General features: G+C 43.7%; 1 protein-coding gene across 1 annotated transcript in view; it reads right to left on the bottom strand.

Annotated features, from left to right (window-relative positions):
• ADGRD2 (adhesion G protein-coupled receptor D2) overlaps positions 1-21,241 on the bottom strand; it is a 322,967-nt gene that overhangs the window by 221,298 nt on the left and 80,428 nt on the right. The window contains exons 8-9 of the mRNA XM_029614032.1: positions 20,666-20,944; positions 12,249-12,360 (exon numbers count right to left, since the gene is read on the bottom strand). Coding sequence (XP_029469892.1) covers positions 12,249-12,360; positions 20,666-20,944 — 391 coding nt within the window. The remainder of the gene's footprint in view (positions 1-12,248; positions 12,361-20,665; positions 20,945-21,241) is intronic.

A 21,241-nucleotide genomic window follows, 5' to 3' on the forward strand; every position in this document is an offset into this window, starting at 1 on the left:
TAGCCTCATTCAAACAGTTCTTCTGTATGGAAATGAGAGTGAAATATAATGTCTATACAAGAAGGGAGAGAATCTAAATATCAATTCTGCACCTCTAATTCTGTATCACAATCTGTATCCACAGAAAGTCCCCCAGTAATGGACCTAGACTGTTGATCCTTACAATTTACAATGCACAAAAAATTAAAAGTTAAAATTTTGTTGTCACCTCAGTAACAGCAGCACAGACACCTTCAACTGTCAGATACTTTATGAAGTAACACAAAACTTCAACAAAAAGAAGCTTAAAACCTATATATTAAACTTGTAATACTGTAGTAGCAGTAACCACAAAGATTCAAACGGTAACAACCCTACTAGTACCTGTGAAGAGGCAGCATTGGAAATATTACATCAGACCCTAAAATAGAATTACACCTGCTAGGAAAACTGAACAAGTCAGGTTACTATAGATCCGTCCACAGAAACTACATGCTAGCAGACTACCTCACCTCAGTCACACATGCAGAAAAGAGAGACCCTCACCAAATATAGAATAAAGAGACCACAAAATATAAACAAAAACGTGCAGACAAAAACTGAACTGGAAACTGCAACAACCAGACACTGTATGAAATCCATAGAAACATAGAAATGACGGCAGAAGACCAAACGACCCATCCAGTCTGCCCAGCAAGCTTTCACACTTTTTTTTTTCTCTCATACTTATCTGTTACTCTTGGCTCTTAGTAACCTTTTTTATTCTATTTCCCTTCCACCCCCGCCATTAATGTAGAGAGCAGTGTTGGAACTGCATCTAAGTGAAATAGCTTAATTAGTTAGGGATATTAACCACCGCAATAAGTAAGCTACACCCATGCTTATCTGTTTATCTAGACTATGTATTTCAGTCCTTGTTGGTTGTTGCCTGAATATTAGGGATGTGAATCGGGCTTCGGACGATTGAAAATATTGGACGATATTTTCAAAATCGTCAGAAATCGGGGGCTCCCCCAAAACGATAGGAAAACCCCACGATATTGATCGTGAGGGTTCTCTTATCGTTTTGGGGGAGGGTGGGAAAAACGGCACACAAAAATAACCCCTAAACCCACCCCGACCCTTTAAAACTAATCCCTTAGCTTCCCCCCACCCTCCTGACCCCCCAAAAAACTTTTTACAGGTACCTGGTGGTCCAGTGGGGGTCCCTGGAGTGATCTCCCGCTCCCGGGCCGTCGGCTGCCACTAATCAAAATGGCGCCGATGGCCTTTTGCCCTTACCATGTGACAGGGTATCCGTGCCATTGGCCGGACCCTGTCACATGGTAGGAGCACTGGATGGCCGGCACCATCTTGTGCTCCTACCATGTGACATAGGCTGACCAATGGCACCGGTAGCCCCTGTGACATAGTAAGGGCAAAGGCTATCGGCGTCATTTTGAATACTTGCAGCCTACGGTCCAAGTGCAGGAGGTCACTCCCGGACCCCCGCTGGACTTTTGGCAAGTCTTGTGGGGATCAGGAGGGTCCCCCAAGACTTGCTAAAGGCCCCTGGTGGTCCAGCGGGGGTCCAGGAGTGATCTCCTGCACTCGGGCCATCGGCTGCCAGTAACCATGTACTACTGTTATAATATGTTATAATTGTTTTTTGGTTACCATGTTATAATGTAAAATAGGGCGGACTACGCCCTATTCTCTTGGTTATCTGGAAACCGATGTGATATCTCGATTGAATGTCGGTATATAAAAGAAATAAATAATAATAATAATAATAATAATAATCAAAATGGCGCCAATAGCCTTTGCCCTTACTATGTCACAGGGGCTACCGGTGCTATTGGTCAGCCCCTGTCACATGGTAGGAGCACAAGATGGCGCAGGCCATCCAGTGCTCCTACCATGTGACAGGGTCCGGCCAATGGCACGGATACCCTGTCACATGGTAAGGGCAAAGGGCCATCAGCGCCATTTTGATTAGTGGCAGCTGACGGCCCAGGAGCGGGAGATTGCTCCAGGGACCCCCACTGGACCACCAGGTACCTGTAAAAAGTTTTTGGGGGGGTTGGGAGGGTGGGGGAAGCTAAGGTATTAGTTTTAAAGGGTCGGAGTGGGTTTTTTGTTTATCGGCTCGGGCGCAGCCAATAAACAAAACCGCGATCGGGCCCGATGAAAAAACAAACCACATGTGAATCGGAACTGGAATCCGAACCGATTCCGGTTCCAATTCACATCTCTACTGAATATAGATCCATGTTTCTTCATTCCCCCCTGCCGATGAAGCAGAGAGCTATGTTGGCTTTGCATTGAAAGTGAAGTATCAGTCTTGCTCCCCTGTCGTTTAAGCAGAGAGCTATGTTGGATATGCGTGAAGTGTCAAACTTTCTCCCCTGCCGTTGAAGCAGAGAGCTATGCTGGATATGCATGAAGTGTCAGACTTTCTCCCCTGCCGTTGAAGCAGAGGGCTATGCTTTATATGCATTGAAAGTGAAGTATCAGGCTTATTTGAAAAACATAAACATCACCATTCATCATAAAACAAACAATAAAATCAAGAAATATAAAACATCAACCATACTAATAAAGGAATAATTATTTCAAAACATCTGACAAATACAATTACATCCAATAATTAAAATCTCATACTGAAATTTGTAAAAATTTACCAAACACCAATAAAATATTTCAAAACAGCAGACCCATAAAATAACATCCAATAACATGCCATTCTCCATATCTGGGAACTTTCGATTTCCAGTCGTCCTGAGATTATCCTGGATTAGTGAAGGAGGGGAAGAGGATGTACAAACTTTATTCTCTCTCTCTCTCTTGCATACACACAGTATAAAACATATCCATTCACTTCTTCACAGTCATACACACACATGCTCACTCACTGGCTCTCTCCCTCACACATGCACACTCAAACAATCTATGGATGGCCCCCATATTTCATTGAATATTTTATCAGTCATAAGAGAGATACTGGAGGGTTGGCAGCTAGACCGGAAAGTGAGGAGTTTAAATGCAAGTTTCTTTGTCACAGATAATGGCCTAAATATGGTAAAGTCAACAGAAAATAGGAGCTTTAAGGGTACCCATTGTTTTGTACACTCACTGGACCTGGCAGAGAAGGATGCCTGGGGCTGGAGTCCATGGAGCACAGGAAGCATTCCTGCAGGAACTTATAGACAAGTGCAGAAAATAGTAGGGCACTTCCATAGAAGTGTAAAGGCAAGAAAGCTTCTCCATGAATAGAAGGAAAAATTTGGGATGCCTCAACAAGCATCTCATTTATGATGTTGGTACCTGCTGGGATTCCACCAATATGATGCTGCAGAGGTTAGTGGACTCGCAGACCCCCCTTCACGATCTGTTTCTGTAAATAGAGATAGGTGTGCAATTTCCGCTGGGGCATCATGATTGGGTAGTTATGAGGTAACTGATAGAAATTCTGAAGCCCTTCAAGGATACCATGGAGTACCTGAATTTCAAAGGCACCACCCTGTGTGGGATCATCTCTATGGTAGTAAATATTCTGGAGAAAAAGCTGGAGGGCTTCAGTCAGCAAGAGGGAATGAGAGCAGAGGTATTGTGGTCAGGGCCGGTTCAAGGGTATTAGGCGCCCTAGGCGAAACGTCAGCTATGCCGCCCCCCCCCCCCCCCCCGCCTCCACACACAATTAACTTACATTGTGCATTAATGAAAATAACGAAGTCTGTATTTATAACAGAACACTTATTTGACATTTTTATGCCATGTAAACCATTGAGATGATTTGTCTTATCGACGGTATAGAAACTCTTTTATAAATAAATAAATAAATAAATAAATAAAAATAAATAAAATAAACATAAACCAAAGCTATACTTGTTGCTCAAACAAAAAAAGCAGACACATCACATAATATTAAATAATTAAAATGGCAGTCAATCAAGAAAAATAAACTTAAAAAGCCATCTTTACTTACCCCCTCCAGCAGCTCTCTTACTCCTCTTCCATGCAGGCTGTAGTACACACCAGAAGCAGCAGTAGTGGCTAAGCTCTATACTCATGGTCCTCTTCCTTAGGGCCCATGTCTCTCACACACACACCATATCAGTCATGCCCCCATGACCAGTTTCTGTCTCTCACACACCAATCACCTCCCAAACAGTCTTTGACAAACACACCAGTCACCTTCCTGAACAGTTTCTCTCATGCCATACACACACAGGCTTCCCACGCCCGTGTTCCACTTACATATATGGGCTTCTCACTCTCATAATCACTTTCTCTTTCTCACACACACTCACCAGTCTCTCACTCCCATGCTTGTTCTCTCCACATGCACAGGCTTCTCATTCCCATAATCACTTTCTCTTTCTCACACACATACCCAGAGTTCTCACTTCCATGCTTTTTCTCTCTTTCACACACACACACACACACACACACACATCAGTCACATCCCTGACTGTCTCACACTCTCACACATCAGTCATCTCTCTGAGCAGTCACTTTCATTGTCTCTCACATATACACATACATCAGCTCTCTGACCAGTTTCTCTCAATCACACACACATGCTCTCGTTCAAATACATTCTCTCACTTACACACAGGCTCTCAATCACACACAGGCTAGCTGGCTGCTTCTCTCTCTTTCTCTCACTCACTCCCCCCCCCCCCCGAGAACAAATGGTAGCTGCCGCAGCCTCCTCCAGCCCCCACAGGCCAAGAAGGAAGAATCCCATCGGCCGCAGGAGGCTCGTGCTGCTGACTCCTTTCCCGATTACTGGCTGCTTCAATTGCTCAGGGGCCGATGCTGCTGTCGCCACTATTTTTTTCATGCGGCACGGCTCTTTCTCCTTCCCGCCAGTGGCGTAGCCAGAATTGATTTTTTGGGTGGGCACAAGGTTAACATGGGTGGGCTGTAGGCATGCAGGTCTACTAGTTGTTTTTTTACTGATAAATAATGCCAAATTATGCAGCATAGCATTCACATCTACGCCTAAGTATGAGGTTTACTTAATGATACAAACATAATTCACGGTGATTTGTGGTACTTTAGCCTTCTTATTATTACGATTTTATACACGGCTCCTACCTGTCCATAAATTTTGAGAGAGCGGTTGTGTTGCTTATATTTAAATTGCTAACATCTCAAATATAGATATATATTTTTACCTTTGTTGTCTGATCTTTGTATTTTTCTAATCAGTTGGTCCTGGTCTCTTTTTCCCATTTTTTCCCTTATAGCTCATTTCCTAATTCCTTTTCAGTGTCTTTCTTCTATTACTGTCTTCTTCCCTTCCACACACACACACACATACACGCTTTCTCTCACAGACTCCCTCTCACACACTCAAGCTGTCACTCTCATATGCTCTCCCCCCCCCCCCCAAGCTCACATTCAAGTTCTCACTTTCTCACCCCTCCCCAGGCTTATATTCTTATGCACACACAGACGCACATCCAGGCACCCATTCTCACCCACACACATAAACCCAGACTCCCATTCTCACCCACAAACCCATGCTCCCAGTCTCACCCACACATATTCAAGCTCCCATTCTCATCCATACATATACATATTTAAGGTACTATTCTCACCCACACATACACACATTCAAGCACCCATTCTTACCACATATTCAAGCTTCCATTCTCACCCACCCACACAAACCCAGGCTCTCATTCTCACCCATATATACACACATTCAAGCTCCCATTCTCACCCACCCACAAACCCAGGCTCCCATTCTCAACCACACATACACACATTCGAGCTCCCATTTACCCACATACACACCCAGGCTCCAGTTTTCACCCACACACACTCCCATTCTCATCCACACATCCACATTCAAGCACGTGCACAGCTTCCGCTTTCTCCCCCAGAGCAGGAAGATCAGCTGCCTCTCCTGCTGCCACCGGCCTCCTGCTATCTTCGGGCGTCGGGCCGTACTGCCCGCCGAACTTCCTGTCGGGGGGGGGGGAGCGGAAGCGCAGCGCACAACGTCCGCTTCCTCCCCCCCCCCCAAGCAGGAAGATCGGCGGGCAGTACGGCCCGACGCCCGAAGATAGCAGGAGGCCGGTGGCAGCAGGAGAGGCAGCTGATCTTCCTGCTTTGGGGGAGAAAGCGGAAGCTGTGTGCGGCGCTTCCGCTCCCCCAAACAGGAAGTTCGGCGGGCCGTTTGGTCCGAAGATAGCAGGAGAACGGGTGGCAGCAGGAGAGGCAGCTGATCTTCCTGCATTGGGGGGAGGAAGCGGAAGCTGTGCGCGGCGCTTCCGCTCCCCCCCCCCCGAACAGGAAGACCTGTTGGCCATACGGCCAGCAGCAGCGCTTCCCCTTGTGTGCCGTGATGGCGCGCGAGGCGTGGGTTCTCTCGTTCGCTGTCGCGGGGATGGGATCCCGCGACAGCCTTGCAGTTCCGGTGCCAGTTGGGTGGGCCTGGGTCTAAGTTGGGTGGGCACCTGCCCACCCAGGCCCACCCAACTTAGACCCAGGCCCACCCGTGGCTACGCCACTGCTTCCCGCGCATCACTTCCTGTTCCGGGTCAGGGGGGGCGGGAAGAAGAAAAGGGCAGCCGCGGATGCAACAGCTTTTTTTTTTTTTTTTGCACCGCGGGGCAGGGGCGGGCTACCGGCAGCGGCTCTTTTATTTTTATCGGGGGGCGGCGGCTTAATGTAGCTCTTTTATTTTTACCGGGGCAGGCTACGGCTCTCTTAATTTTACCGGGGCAGTGCCGCCCCCGGGAAGCTGGCGCCCTAGGCGACCGCCTAGTTCGCCTAGTGCTTCCGCCGGCCCTGATTGTGGTTTACTGAGCTCCTTGCAGCAGTAGGTACAAGAGAGACTGCAACTTCTCACATAAAACAATACATACATGCTTGCTACAAATTGTGATCCACAGGTGAAAGAGAATCTCATCCTCCAGTTCTAGCATCTCACATTTGTAGGGAGGCCCCCCAATTCTTGTTGCACTCTTTCTTGTGCCTGGTGGGAATACAGAAGGCTTCTGGTGGGGGAGACCCCAGGAGTTATCAATGTGTCTTTTTTTCAAAATGTTAAACGTTTGTACATGTGGTAATGATAGTTGACCAAAGGATGGCAATTTAGATGTGTGAGCATTGTATTAACATGTAATGATATGCTTATGGGGAAATGTGTCTGATTCCTTAAAGTGTTGGAGATTTCTGATTGGGTGCCCAATGTTGAAGTGGGAGGTATAAAAGTGTGTGTGTGTGTGGAGGGGGGGAGGTGTTGGCAGGGTTTTACTCTTTCTTTACCTACCCTTTCCAGTGTGGGGTGGGGTTTAGGGACCTCCAGAAAAATATGTAACCCGGGCACCTTTCCGGGTTACTATTAAGACCTGGTAATAGACTTGCAGTGCTGTAGAGAAAGGAATAAGGGGGAGGATCCATTCTGTGACAGCCCTCCCAGTGGTGGGACTGAAATGGATATCCCCTCCAGGAGGCCTTTTAGCAGAGCTCCACAAAGGGCTCTGGGGTAGGCTAAGTTGGAGGTTAGAGAGAGAGAGGTTGGAGTTTTTTTTTCCTAAGTTATGTTTTGACCTACCTGGAGCCTTGGAAATCCTCTAGGACCCTTCAGGCTAGGTTTGGACTACACTACTATGCATTCAAACTGAGGTACAGAGTGTTTTGTCCAAGGACTGAGTTTTGAGTAAAGGAGACCTGCTGAAGGCTTGGGCCTTTCCGAGGCTCAAGGTTTGGGAAACCCTGAGTTGAAGATGTCCAAGTTTAGGAAAGACCTGCCCCAGAAGTGGTGGTGACCTGTTGCAAAGGACCTCTGGTGCTATCTATTTTGGGGAACAAAGAAGTTATTTTCAAAACCTGGGAGGAAGTGATTTTCTGCCCCTCTTCCTATCCATCGGTGGACCTGCAGTTCCATCCAGGATCCTTCCTGCTGGGATCCACATCCAGAGAAAAGACAACTGTGAGTAAATATTAAATGTAACGGGAGGACACCCATCTGGAGTCACCAATACTCCGGGAAGATAGAGACATTAACTCTGTGTCAAGACAGATTTTCGTTGCCATCTGGGAAGGGTTTCCCACCTACTAAAGGGCCCTAACCTAAAGGGACTGCTGCACCACTTAAGCCAGGAGGTTGGTTGGATTCCCGGCCTTACCAAAGACTCTTGCACATATAGAGGCTACAGAATTGAACACTAACAGGCCGATGCAATATTGGCGCACGTTAAACGGGCACTCATGATTCAGTGCCTGCTCCCTTAACGTGCATTGACCCACCTCTCCTGGGCGCCCAATTTAATACTTAAATCAGGTGCCATGGTAAAAAGGAGGCTCTGGGGGAAATTGTGCGCCACTAGCAGCAGGCACCTGGGAGAGATGGCTGTCAGCTGGTTAGGAAAATGGATGCTCTAAAATTGAGAGTCCATTTTCCTAACCTCGCACAGGTTGCTAGTGGCGCACAATTTATTTATTTTATTTATTTAAAAACTTTTCTATACCATCGTTAATTTAAATAACCATCACAACGGTTTACAGAAGAGCACGATAAAGAGAAATATGGGTGGTATAGATTACAAATTAATCATGTGCCATCATAGTACGGTAACAATTTAAAATAATAAACTAAGTGTGTAAGTTAATCCTGAGTGTTAGGAACAAGTTAGGCGGTTTGATTGTAACATTAATATGCTTTAGTAGGTTACTAATAACTTCTAGCTTGGTGCATCCTTATCTATCAACTATTTTTCTCCTTCTCTTTATCTTTATAAAATGCTTGTTTAAAAAGCCAGGTTTTCAGATTAGTTTTGAATAATTTCCCCCAGTGCCTCCTTTTTACCATGGCACCCGATTTAAGTATTAAATTGGGCGCCCGGGAGAAGTGGATCAATGTCTTGCCTGCTTGGGGGAGGCAAGGCAAGTCCTCCGGAAGACATGCCTCAGAGGGTCCAGGTAGTGCAGCTTTCTGCATTTGGCCCCTATTGGATGAGAGTTTTAATATTGTTATGTAGAAGGAGAAGTACATGCCACCATCAGTCCTCACTAAGATATATAGAGTGATGTGAGATATCGTGCAGATATATATCAGTCTTCCAGGTTGGTTTAGAAAAACGTTTGGGAAAGAAAATGGGTACCTTATATACTACCCTAAGAGAGGAATATGCTGTTTAAGGCTGACTGTTATGATACCCATGAATTCTATCAACTAGTACTTTGTCCTCCACCTCAATACGACAAAGCCATGTTCCCCACAAAAACATATCTCTTCTGTCACAGGCCATAGAAAAAGTAGCTGAGAAGAAGAACCCAGCACAAAAGTCTGTGTCATGCTTTCTCGCAGAGCCCATCGAGGACATGGACACAGGTGCACTGGCATATTAGGCACACAAGTCCCTGTCTGGCCAGACCTAAGCGAGTGCCTCAGCACTAACTTTCCTGTCCACTAACCAGTGTGCCCAGTGACCATGACTCCTCAATGACATTGTGAACTCATCACTCAAGACTGGCACCACAGTTGATGAAAAAGCTGGTATTTTTGAAAATCAATCTGCCTTTGCTTGGGTTTTCAGATTTTTCATGCAAGTGGCAAGATGATTGAAAGCATTTTGAAGGCCTTGCTGCCATTCTGCCTATTTGCATGCCCCAGATATGCCACCTTTGATGTATTCCTGCAACAACTCAGCCTGCCTGCCTGCCTGCCTGCCAATCCCATTACACCTCTATTGGGATTTTGGTGCTACTGATTTGCTTACCTGCCATACCCCTTACACTACATTTTATTTATTTATTTATTTATTTACAAGTTTTTCTATTCTGCCTATAGCAGAAGCTTCATTTCTAGGTGGTATACAACAAATGTGCAATCAGTACATAATCAAAATACACATCTTTAATACAGTTTGACACAAAGAAAACATATAGTAAACACATATCTAATAAAAGTTCAGGAAAAAGCTAGATGAAAAAATGTGCTTTCAACCATAGGGATCTTGCTGTTGCTCTACCTATCTGCAATGCCCCTTATACCACTTCAGGGATCTTACTGTTATCACTCTGCCATCCCTTTTCACAACTACAGAGATCTTGATACCACAGCCCTGCCTGCTTGCCAGTCCCCTCACACCACCTCAGGGGTCTTACTGCTACACATCTGCTTTCCTGCCAGGCCCCTTATATCATAGAGATTTTGCTGCTACTGCTCTACCTACCTGCCATGTCTATTATGAACCAGCAGGGGAGTTTGGTGCCTCCCTATTTGCTGTTGTTAGTTTGTTGGTTATATTAGAATCCCCACACCATTTTCACAGCAGTCTCTCTCTATCCTCCCACCAGTGTCTCTCAATTCCTCCCCTGTATCTACTAGTCTCACCCAATCTTCTCACCAGTCTCTCTTTCTCAATCTCTCCACCCTATCTTTACCAGTTTCTATCAGTCCTCCCACCGCTCTCTCAGTTCTCAACCTGCCCCCATCAGTTCCTTTTATCTCAATCATCCCATCCTTGCCCCCACCATGTTCTCTCAGCAACCCCAGCATAACATCTACTCTCACAAGAACAATGATGGAAGCTTGACAGTCCCATCTCACCTCTTACCCAAATCCTAGAGCTACATAATTCCCCATTCAGCAGCAGGATCCCCCAACCCCATCTGCCCAACACCAGTATCCATATGCTTTCATGTTGTTTCTCTTTCCCCTTTCCTACCATACTCTTCTCCTCTCTCCTCCTGCCCCACCCCCTCTATCTGTCTCTTTATGATTCCACCCCCATCCTCTCATTTCATCTAGAAGCCTCTTGGGCTCTCTTGTACGCTCAGCCTTCACCCCTTCTGACTTTCACATCCCCATCCCCCTTCATGTCTTCCCTGTGTGTTTGTGTGTGTCTCTCTCTCTCTCACTCAAATTCCCCCCCCCCCCCATTCCAATCACCATATCTGGCAATCTCTCAACCCTCCAAAACTATTACACCTCTGGATTTCATTTTCCCTCTCTCCCCTTCACCACATCTGGCTCTCTGACACCTTACATTCACAATGCTGTAGCTCTTTGTCACCCATCCTCCCCGCCCCCCTTCACCAACTCTAGCTGTCTCACACACACCTTCATCACCACCTCTACCCCATTCCCACCCCCACTCTTACACACACACATATCCCTTACCACCACCTATGGTTTTCTTTAACACATAACCTCCTCCACTGGCTTTCTCTTGTCCCCTCCAATCCTCCACCCTAACAGATAAACCCTCCCCTCCCCACCATGTGGCACTCATGCAGCCCCCTATCCTGGCCCTCTCTCACTCCCTCTATTCTCCTCACCCTAACACTGGTTCTGCAGCAGGTATGAAGGGACATGTGGCAGCATAGATCTTGGGAAAGATTAAGGAAGATCAGCTTAATTTCTATTGCTGACATCAGGGAGAGGAAGAGGGAGATAACATTCTCTTCCTTACACTCTTCTAAGCATTTGTACCTCTCAACACTCTCAACATTCACCCCTTTTCCATGTCACTCCACCTAGAAGCATTCAGCCCCTCTTGTACCACTCATCCCCAAAGCATTCATCCCCTCACCTCCCCCAATGTTCACCACTTCTTGCACTGTCCCTTCCCAACATATACCACTTTCATTTACCTCTTCTATCCTACTCCCCTTTCCCTTGCCACAAATCATTCTGGCCTGACTGAAGCTCCAGGTGACTCCTTCCTCCCCTCTGCTGTCAGCTGGGAACACAGTAATCTGTCTGGTTTTCAGAATATTCACAATAGGCCTAACTTTCAAAAGCATTTGCCTGCTAAAAATTAGGTTTTACATGTGTAAATGCACTTTATCCATGTAAGTGGGCTTTTAAAAATTGCTACAACATATGACATAAAATTTTCAATAGGTTTTACCTGAGGGACATCCACTTAACATGGGTAAAGGGCCTTTGAAAATTGCTATGATAATAAGTTACATTGACATATGTAACACCTTTGAAAATTCACCTGAATGAATACATAAGAGAGATTTGCATGAAGTGTCTCCATTGCTTGGAAATCTATCTCATGTTTTAGCATTGTGCATATCTTGAAAACCAGATTAGCTAGAGGATACTCCAGGACCAGCTAGAGAAAAAATGATTTGCAGGACAGTAACACACCCTTTGCTCATCTTTTTAATGCTTTGAAACTGAAAAGACACAAGAGTCACCTTTTAAAAATCTTAGGGCCCAATTCAGTGAGCCTCTTTTCCCATTCTGTGTCTATGGGAAAATTCCTAGATGAATGAGGTGCTTGGTTAATTTATGTCACACTCACCGATGCTCTTATGCTGAATCACTATCTTTTTCTTTTCTTCAGTTAAAAGCCGGCCTAGGTTTGCAGCTACTTGGTTAACAGTTTGTATGATTGTCATGGGTCCTCGAATAATCTGGGAAATCAAACCAGAAAGAATGTTTGCCATTTTATTTATTTATTTGATTTTTATTCTGCCTTTCAGAATATAAATCAGTGGATTACATTCAGGTACTGTGGGTATTACTCAGAGAATTTCCTTAAGGCAAAGAGTTAGTATACAAAACGTTATTGTCTTTGTTTGTGCAGTCTGTATTAGCACAGAATATCAACTCTTAAACACATACATGTGTAGAATTTAAAGCAGCATGGCCTTCTACAGCTGAAGTGAGTGGTTTAACAAAATTCATGAACTTGGCTCGGAGTTCCTTCTTCCCTGTCTCCTGTGTTGAGAGAGTGACTGGTGGACCAAAAGGTGGAGTTTGAAAGCTCTTAGGAACAGGGGAGTTGTCTTGAGGTCCAAGAGTAGATTTCTGAAACATTCTGAGGAATCAGAGAAGAGGTATCAAGAAAGAAGAAAATTAGTCCTATATTCCTCATCAGTCTAAGAGAGTGCTTCTCTCAGGTGTGGTTGTACAACCTAATGGCATCTCTCTCCCTGGAATGAGAAGGAGGGGCCTGGACTCCGGGCCTAATTTTTATAGGGCAGGAGTGGAGTTAGAAAGCCCAGAGAGGCTCAGCTCAGTCCAGCTAGGTAGGCCTGGACCCAAAGGCTTTCTTGGGGATGGGAGAGAGATTAGAGTGCCTCCTGGAGTTCCCCTTTTTTGTTGTTATTGCTTAGGGGTTTGTTTTGTTTTTTTTAATGTTAAATGAACTGAAAAAAGAGCCACTACCCTGAAATGAAAAAATTGAAACAAATTTTGAGCCTGATTTTCTAAGGCTTTTCTCTCATTCTGTTTCTATAAGAAAAATGCTTAGTAAATGAAGTTCTTTGTGTGGCTGCACATACCTATCAAATAATCAATAAATGGATACATTTTTAAACAGCTGACTATGTGCTGTGTATAACTTGGAAGAAGCATAAGAATATAATGGAAACCTAGGGCCTTATCTGACTAACTCACAGGCTAATACAGTAAAGTGAGGCCACGGTTACCCTGCTTCTAGCCCAACCTGTTATTCACTATCCCCTTTAACCCATCCTTACCGCCTCTTTAACTCAACGGGTAACCCTTTCCGCCCGCAGCATGTATATGAGATGTAAACGATCGGATTAGCTATTCCCTCCCATACAGTAACGCGCGCCTCGATTATCGCTTTTTAAACCTGCACTTTTCCCGCGCGTTTAACCTGCTAACTTACCGCCTACCTTTACCCCTACGTTAGAGGCAGGGGTAAGGGTAGGCGGCAAACTTTCCCCCAGCCCCCGCTCACCTGCCCTGGCCGCGTCCATGGGTGCCGGTCTCCGGGGCAGCCCCAGTCCTCTCAAATTGACGGGCCAATCCCCCCGGGCTCTCTGGAGCTGCAACCGGACTGTGTGTGCGGCAAACGCGGGTGCGCCCGGCACTAACGCAGCTTTTCCTACCGCTCCTTACTGTATCGGCCCGTCAGGAAATAGCCCTGGGAGTATGGTTGCAATCTAGCCCGAACACTCCCCAGTAAGCCCCTAAGCCTGGAACCTGTATCTTCTCCGGGTCACAGGCCATGCAGCCATTGTTCCGTGTGCTCAGTATCTGTGCATACAGAGGTAGTGGAGTTTACATCAGGGGGCTTCCAACTACAGTTACGTCACTTCTCAACTTGCCAAACTAAATGTGTCATCTATGCCATCAAGTGCTTGTGCACTAAATTTTATATTGGAAAGATCACGCGTGCAATTTGTTCCTACATGATTTAACATCTTAGTTGTACTAACAAGGAACACTTAACAGCACCATTAGTCTTACATTGTTTGGAACATGGACATATCTTTGAGGATTTATGCTTTTGTGTGATTGATGTGCCTCATTACAATTGGCGTTGGGGAGATCATTCCCGCTGTTTGTTGCAAGTTGAACAGCGCTGGGTACATCGTTTGCATATCTTGCCTCCTGCTGGTTGGAACTCTGAGCTTGGTTTAACTGTATTTTTATGATTTTTTTCACTATATGAATATGCTACTATTACCATTTGTGCCTTTGTTTTTGTGTTGTGAATAAAATGGGTTTATTAACAAAGTTTTTCTGTTCAAGATCATGACGCCTATGGATGGTTATGTTAATTCCAAGGTGGGACTATTTTTAAATGCCATCCAGGATCATTTTGGGTTACCTATTGTTAACTCTATGGAGATCGATGGATCCAGGAAGAGCAATTTACCAGATAACATCATAATTTCAGATAACTTCTCCTGATGTGGGATTTCTGAAACACCAGGTGGCATCGGGGTTTGGCTCTCTAATGTTCTAATGTTTTATTGTTTATTATATATATTTGCTTATAAGCATTTTTTGCATTAAAAACGTGTGCATTTTATTTGCATTGAGAAAACTGTGCTTAAAAAATCTTTTGAGTCTGTTGACCATTGTTATTTATGGCTCACATATTAGGCCGGGGGTTAGTGATAGAGAGGTCCGGGTAACCTCCTCTAATAAGAAGGTCTTACAGTGTTACCCTGGCATAAATGAAGTATAGTTTCTGATAGACTCATGGACTAACTTCTTTCACTATGATTTAGTATTTTTACTGTGCCTTTTATAGTGTGGATTATTGGATATTTAGGACAGTTGTGCAGGAGCTGTTCTTCAGAATGATAAAGTCATAAATGTATATATACAAAAAGTCACTGTACCAGGCAACGTAATGTTCTGTCCCCAGCAGTGGGTACATGTTTGTATCTGTATATACTGTAGTTTAACTGTGTTTAGTGCAGTCCTTCTCTTCTGAGGATTCTTGATATTGAAACACTTTTTGTAACCCATGATAAAAGTCTGTGAGCCTTGCCTTTAAGGGGAGCCTTTGCCCTTAAGAGAAGCTCCCTCCTCCCTCCACTTTCTCTCACTATCGGAAGAGCTCGAATGCCCCTCAATCTAACTTGAGTCTTCCTAAGTGCCTTATAGGTTCAAGGGACTGTCCTTCATGCTCCCCTTGTGTCACATGGTTCTTAGGCTCACTGCCATTGGACCTTGCTCCCCTCCCCCCAGCTTTTGCAGGTGTTTCCCTTAGCAGCTCGGGACGAAAGCCCAGTCTTGCCCATGCAGGCTTCAGAGCCAGCAGCATCCTGTATAACCCTGCGAAATGATTGAGTTTTTTACCTTTTCTCTTACTGCAAATCAGCCTCATATCTCCTATGCTTCCTACCTCTACCATAAACCAACTTTTGCAACCCAAGAGACCTCTTTCTCCTTCCTGCCACCCTGTCTCCAGCTACCAAAGATCTCTGCCTTGTGGCAAACATTTGAGATGCAACAATTGTAAGTAATGAAAAATTACCTGTACAATAAATAATTTCAAACTTAAAGAATCTTTGTCGTGAGGACTGATTGGAGAAAAGGTTTAGCTGTCTGGATAGGAAAAAGCATGGATGTTTTCTTGATCCAGAATATGTACAAAAATGCAATGTGCAAAAAAGCAATATGCAAAAAAACACACTATTTATAATTAATCAATCCCAACATAGTCTTAATAAACAAGAGTTCAAATGTGTCTTCACTTGAAGACTCTTGAAAGTTTAATGAGTTCTATGTAATGGATCAAGAACTTTAAAATGAAGAATTTGATGAAATACTTCTTTCCTTTGACAAGAATCAGATAAGGTTTCAGATAAAGAGAAACTAGTGCAACATATCCCGCTGGATAACTATTGCACCAGAGGGATAATTTTGCACCATTTTATCTTTATCTGAAACCTTAAGAACATAAGAACATAATATATGCCATACTGGTCAGAACAAGGGTCCATCAAGCCTAGGGCCAACAGTGGCCAACCAAGTCAAAAGTACCTGGCAAGTACTCACACTCCTTATTGATTAATAGCAGTTTATGGACTTCTGCTCTAGGAACTTATCCAAACCTTTTTTAAACCCAGCTACACTAACTGTCATAACCACATCCTTTAGCAATGAATTCAGAGCTTAATTATCAATTAAGGGGTAGATTTTCAGATGTACATGCGGGCGTACATATGCATGTGCTACCCGGTATGCATACATGTATGCCTGATTTTATAACTTGTGCACGCAAGTTATAAAATCAGGGTTTGGCGCATGCAAGGGGGTGCACACTAGTGCACCTTGCATGTGCTGACTCCCGAGGGCTTCCCCGTTCCCTCCCAGGCTGCTCCAAAATCGGAGCAGACTAGAAGAGAATGTCTCTTCCCCCTAACCTAACCTTTCTTCCCCCCCAGCCCTACTCTAACAAACCTTTTGCACCTGCCGGCAGCCTGCCAGCACACAATCCTCCAACACAGCAGCAATGGCCGCTGTGTCGGAGGCCTCTGGCCCCACCCTGCCCCCAGACCACCCCTTTAGTAAAGCCCCATGACTTAGACGTGTCCCGGGGCTTTATGGGCATCACCGGGCCTTTATAAAATAGTCCCGGCATGCGTAACCCCCCCTACGTGCATAAATCCTTTAAAATCTGGCCCTAAGTGAAAAAGAATTTTCTCCAATTTGTTTTAAATGAGCTACTTGATAACTTCATGGAGTGCTCCTAGTTCTTGTATTATCCAAAAGAGTAATGCCTCTGTATTGCTCCATGGTGAGACCACACCTTGAATACTGTGTGCAGTTCTGGTTGCTGCATCTCAAAAAAGACATAGTTGCACTAGAGAATGTACAGAGAAGAGCGATCAAAACTTTATCTGATTGTTGTCAAAGGAGAGAAGTATTTTATCTAATTTTTTCATTTTGAAGTTCTTGATCCATTATGTAAACTCATTGAACTTTCAAGTGAAGACACAATTGAACTCTTGTTTATTGAGACTATGCTGGGACTTTAAGCATCAGTAGTGCGTTTTTTGCATATTGCTTTTTTGTACATTGCCTGGTACAGTGTACGTTGTCTGGTACAGTGACCCTTTTTGTATTTATATTTGTATGACTTTATTGTTCAACAGAGTGTTCTTTGCCGTACTCAAAAATTGATATGTATTAATTTTGAATAAATATGTGATTTGATTCTTGGTTAATATGTGACATTAGTGCTCTTGCTTTTAGTTTTATATATTGTGATGTAGCACAACCCAGCCAGGGGTGCGAAAGGCCTGGGCCTGGTAAGAGAAAACCAAGGTGTACCAGAGGCAAACAGCAGAGGGCGATACGGAAGGCAGGGAGAATTACAACTCCCAGGTTTTTAGAGCCACCACTTGACCCTTGGGCTGAGCCGGAGCTGAAACAGGTGTCGGAATCAAGGGGTAATAATTCTGACACAGCTGAATCAATGGAAATAGAAGAGGAGGGCGTGCCAGCATTGTGGCAGTGGCCAGAAAAAACTAGCTCCTCAGAACAAGAAGAGATGGAGATAGGCTCTCAGATGGAAGAGTTTTCCAGTTCTGTTATGGATACAGAGTGAGTAACTGGAATGGAAGATGGTAAGGGGAATGTTAGTTTAAAAGACTGTTTTGGGCTTACACTGTGAAACTAGTTAAATACTATCTGTTTGGCATGGGAAGGCCCTAACCGTTACACAACAAGAGGGGAGAAGGGGAGTGTTGTGTTTCCCCCAAGTGGGAGCGGTAGTGGCTGGCTAGAATGCTCACAGTGCTGGTGATCATTGTTTTGGGAACTGTTGGCGGTTAATGTGAGGATAAAAGAGCAGCCCTGTTGGAACTGCAATACAAATTGTTTTATCAAACTTTGTTTTGTACTACTTGGGAGTGACGGGGCTAGGCCCTTTGTTGTCACTGAGAGAACCCTCAAGCCCAGATAGGGCAGTGCCGGGCTGAGCTAAGCCCTGGAGAGCTAGGCTGACTGCAGGACAGTATGGATTAAAAAAAAGTGACTTGGGACCAGGACGAGTAGTAGACTGGCGCAGTGCCTTCACAATATATATATACACACACACACACACACACACACACACACACACCAACATATATGTATTTGTGCTAAGCCCATCCCAAAAAGGGGGAAAAAGCTGGGGGGTGGATCCCCCAAAATGCAAAAATCCCAAACAGGCAGGTAAGGAAAATATTTAGTAATGGCTGTGGAACCCCCGTCACACATGTATATTCATTGTGAATATTTTGAAAACACAATTATCTGTCCCCTGGACAGATTTGGGAAGTCCTGCTCTGGAGACAGTGATGAAGACCAAGCAATCCACATGGGTATTGGAAGGCAGTGATAGGAAAAGGATTGAGAGAATAGGTAAAAGACACAGGGAAGGGAGGAGTTGACGTCGGGCTACATATGGGAGTTTATATGCACACCTACCCAACATGGGCAAATCTCAACTGGGCAGAAAGGATAGGTCATTTTGGTCTTTCTCTGTTATCATTTACTATGTTACACTGTTTTGTAAATGTGTTCCCAATATTAAATACAGGAATTGATAGGCTAAAAGCTTGCCAAGGCAGCATAATTTTAAAATATCACTGTTTAAATCATGTGATGTAAGGACGGGCAAGATTGTTTTCATGCCCTTGGGAAAACATGAATATTCTCTCTCATTAGAGCAGGAGAGTACTGGTGAGAGCCAATTAAACAATAGTTGAATGGATGAATAAAGTAATATGAAAACTGAAAAGCATTCAAAATCCAAAATGAGGCCATGAAATTGTGAATGGCAAAACTTAAAAAGTTTTAATGTCAATTATATTCAAATTACTGATTCTGAGTATTTCATTTTAAAATGACTTGCATCAATGTTAGCAGCAATCATCTAGTGCATCAATTAATGTGAAAACAATTTTGCTTATGCCAGAGGCATTCTATTGTTGTTTATAATGCTAATTATCTCTTTTACTGAATTCAAAAGAACATAATTTGCACTTGGAGGTTTCAATTTATATAACATTGAAAAGATATAGTCAACCACTACTATGAAATATATGGTTACAGAAGAATATTTGTGCTTTGATCTACAAATTCTTCTGACTATGTGCCTTCTCATATGGTTTTAGCCCCTCATTTTAAATTTTGAAAGCAAAGCTAAACCACCAAACTCCAGTCCCCAATTACCTGTTCAATTCTGATGGTACCTTAATTAGTTTTTGAGTATAAATGTCAATGAGAAAAACAAGCAGATTTTAATTTTGGAATAAAAGTGCTCTCCTGTTTTCTGCTCAGCCAGCTGATATACTGTATTTACCTTTCTTTGATCAGAATAGTGCATTATATAGTCAAGTATTGTGAGGGATGAGATAGGTAGCAAACCTTAAAGAGTCTATGCTAATGATGAGCTAGATGATTGCTTGTACCTGTTTAGGACTCCAATTTCTCTTGTATCACTGGATGTCTAGGGTAACCTGAACTGAGCTGTGGTTATAGCCTTAAACTGCAGTAGTCAATTGTATCTGAACTCTAAGAAAACACTGGGGTAACCTGCACAACACAACAGTTACACCCTAAACAGCAGTGGTAAAACAGCACTGAATTTCTAAGAAGGCTGTTTGACCTGCATGGAAGGACTATATATAAAACCCAAAGTTCAATGAGCTTAGGGAAACTGGAATTTTAATGCAGTTAGTATAGCTATGTTTAAAAAAGGATTGGATAAGTTCTTGGAGGAGAAGTCCATTACCTGCTATTAAGTTGACTTAGAAAATAGCCACTGCTATTACTCGCAACAGTAACATGGCATAGACTTAGTTTTCGGGTACTTGCCAGGTTCTTATGGCCTGGATTGGCCACTGTTGGAAACAGGATGCTGGGCTTGATGGACTCTTGGTCTGACCCAGTATGGCATGTTCTTATTATTTTTATAATGGCCATACTAACATTAGTGGCTTTAGGGATTATTATAAAACTTGGTAATAAGACATAGAAAGGAAGGCCTGGGCATTTGATTCTTACAAGAGTAATACTTAAGCCAAAGGTGAAGATGGCAAGGCCTGAAATGGCCTACAAGCAAAAGTGATAGAGGCCAACAATGTACCAAGATTTTGGGCATACTTGGAACAGATATGGAAGGCTATGGCAGGAAAATGAATGAGAGGTTAGGTACATTGGGGAAGAAGAGAGATAGTGTTGGGTTGCATGTAGGAATTTATATTTATAGCCACCCAAAAAGGACCAATCAAAACTGGGTAGATTGGATAGGTCATTTTGGTCTTTTCTGTCATCCTTTACTATGTTACTATGTAATAAAAATGGTGAAGGAGAGAAAATCTAAATTTGGCACTATTTTCTGTTCAGTCTTAGATTAATTTCATTTTGAAATTTAAAAACAAATTATACTATTCTCCTCCAACACATACACACACACACACACACACACACACACACACATGTTTGTCTTACCGAATTAATTTGGGACAAAGCATCTGTATTTCGCTCTTCAAGAAGAATGCTTGTCACCTCCACAAAATGTTGGCTCAGATGTTCTAAAACCTCTAAGTTTCCCTGGTCTTTGATTTCAATATCTGCCACTTTTTTCATAATCTGTATCACAATGAGAAGATCAGCTGGTTCCACAACAATATTCTTCTCTGTAATAACCTTCTCAATGACATCTAGAACATGCGCAGCTTGAGAAACATTCAAGTCTTGGACATTGTCCATGAATATATTTTCAGGAACCTGTGTGAGAAAAAATAATTAATATTTATAAGGACCTAGCCTCTGCTATGTCAAAGTTATTTCATTCAACGAGCACAAGAGCAAAACATGCACCCAAATTCAATAGTACATCACAATAGGTGCAGAAAAATCACATAGTCCAATTTCAAATTTTTTGAAAGTGAATTTTTTATTATTCATGTATGGCTCCACTGTTTATCATAAGTAAATTTCACACAAGGGGTCCCCCGACACGGACCCGTGTTTTGCCAAGGCTGCGTTGGGAGGGACAAACCTATGTCAACACATCTAAAACAG

This window comes from Rhinatrema bivittatum, chromosome 8, assembly GCF_901001135.1.
Source record: "Rhinatrema bivittatum chromosome 8, aRhiBiv1.1, whole genome shotgun sequence".
In the NCBI taxonomy this organism is placed as follows: Eukaryota; Metazoa; Chordata; class Amphibia; order Gymnophiona; family Rhinatrematidae; genus Rhinatrema; species Rhinatrema bivittatum.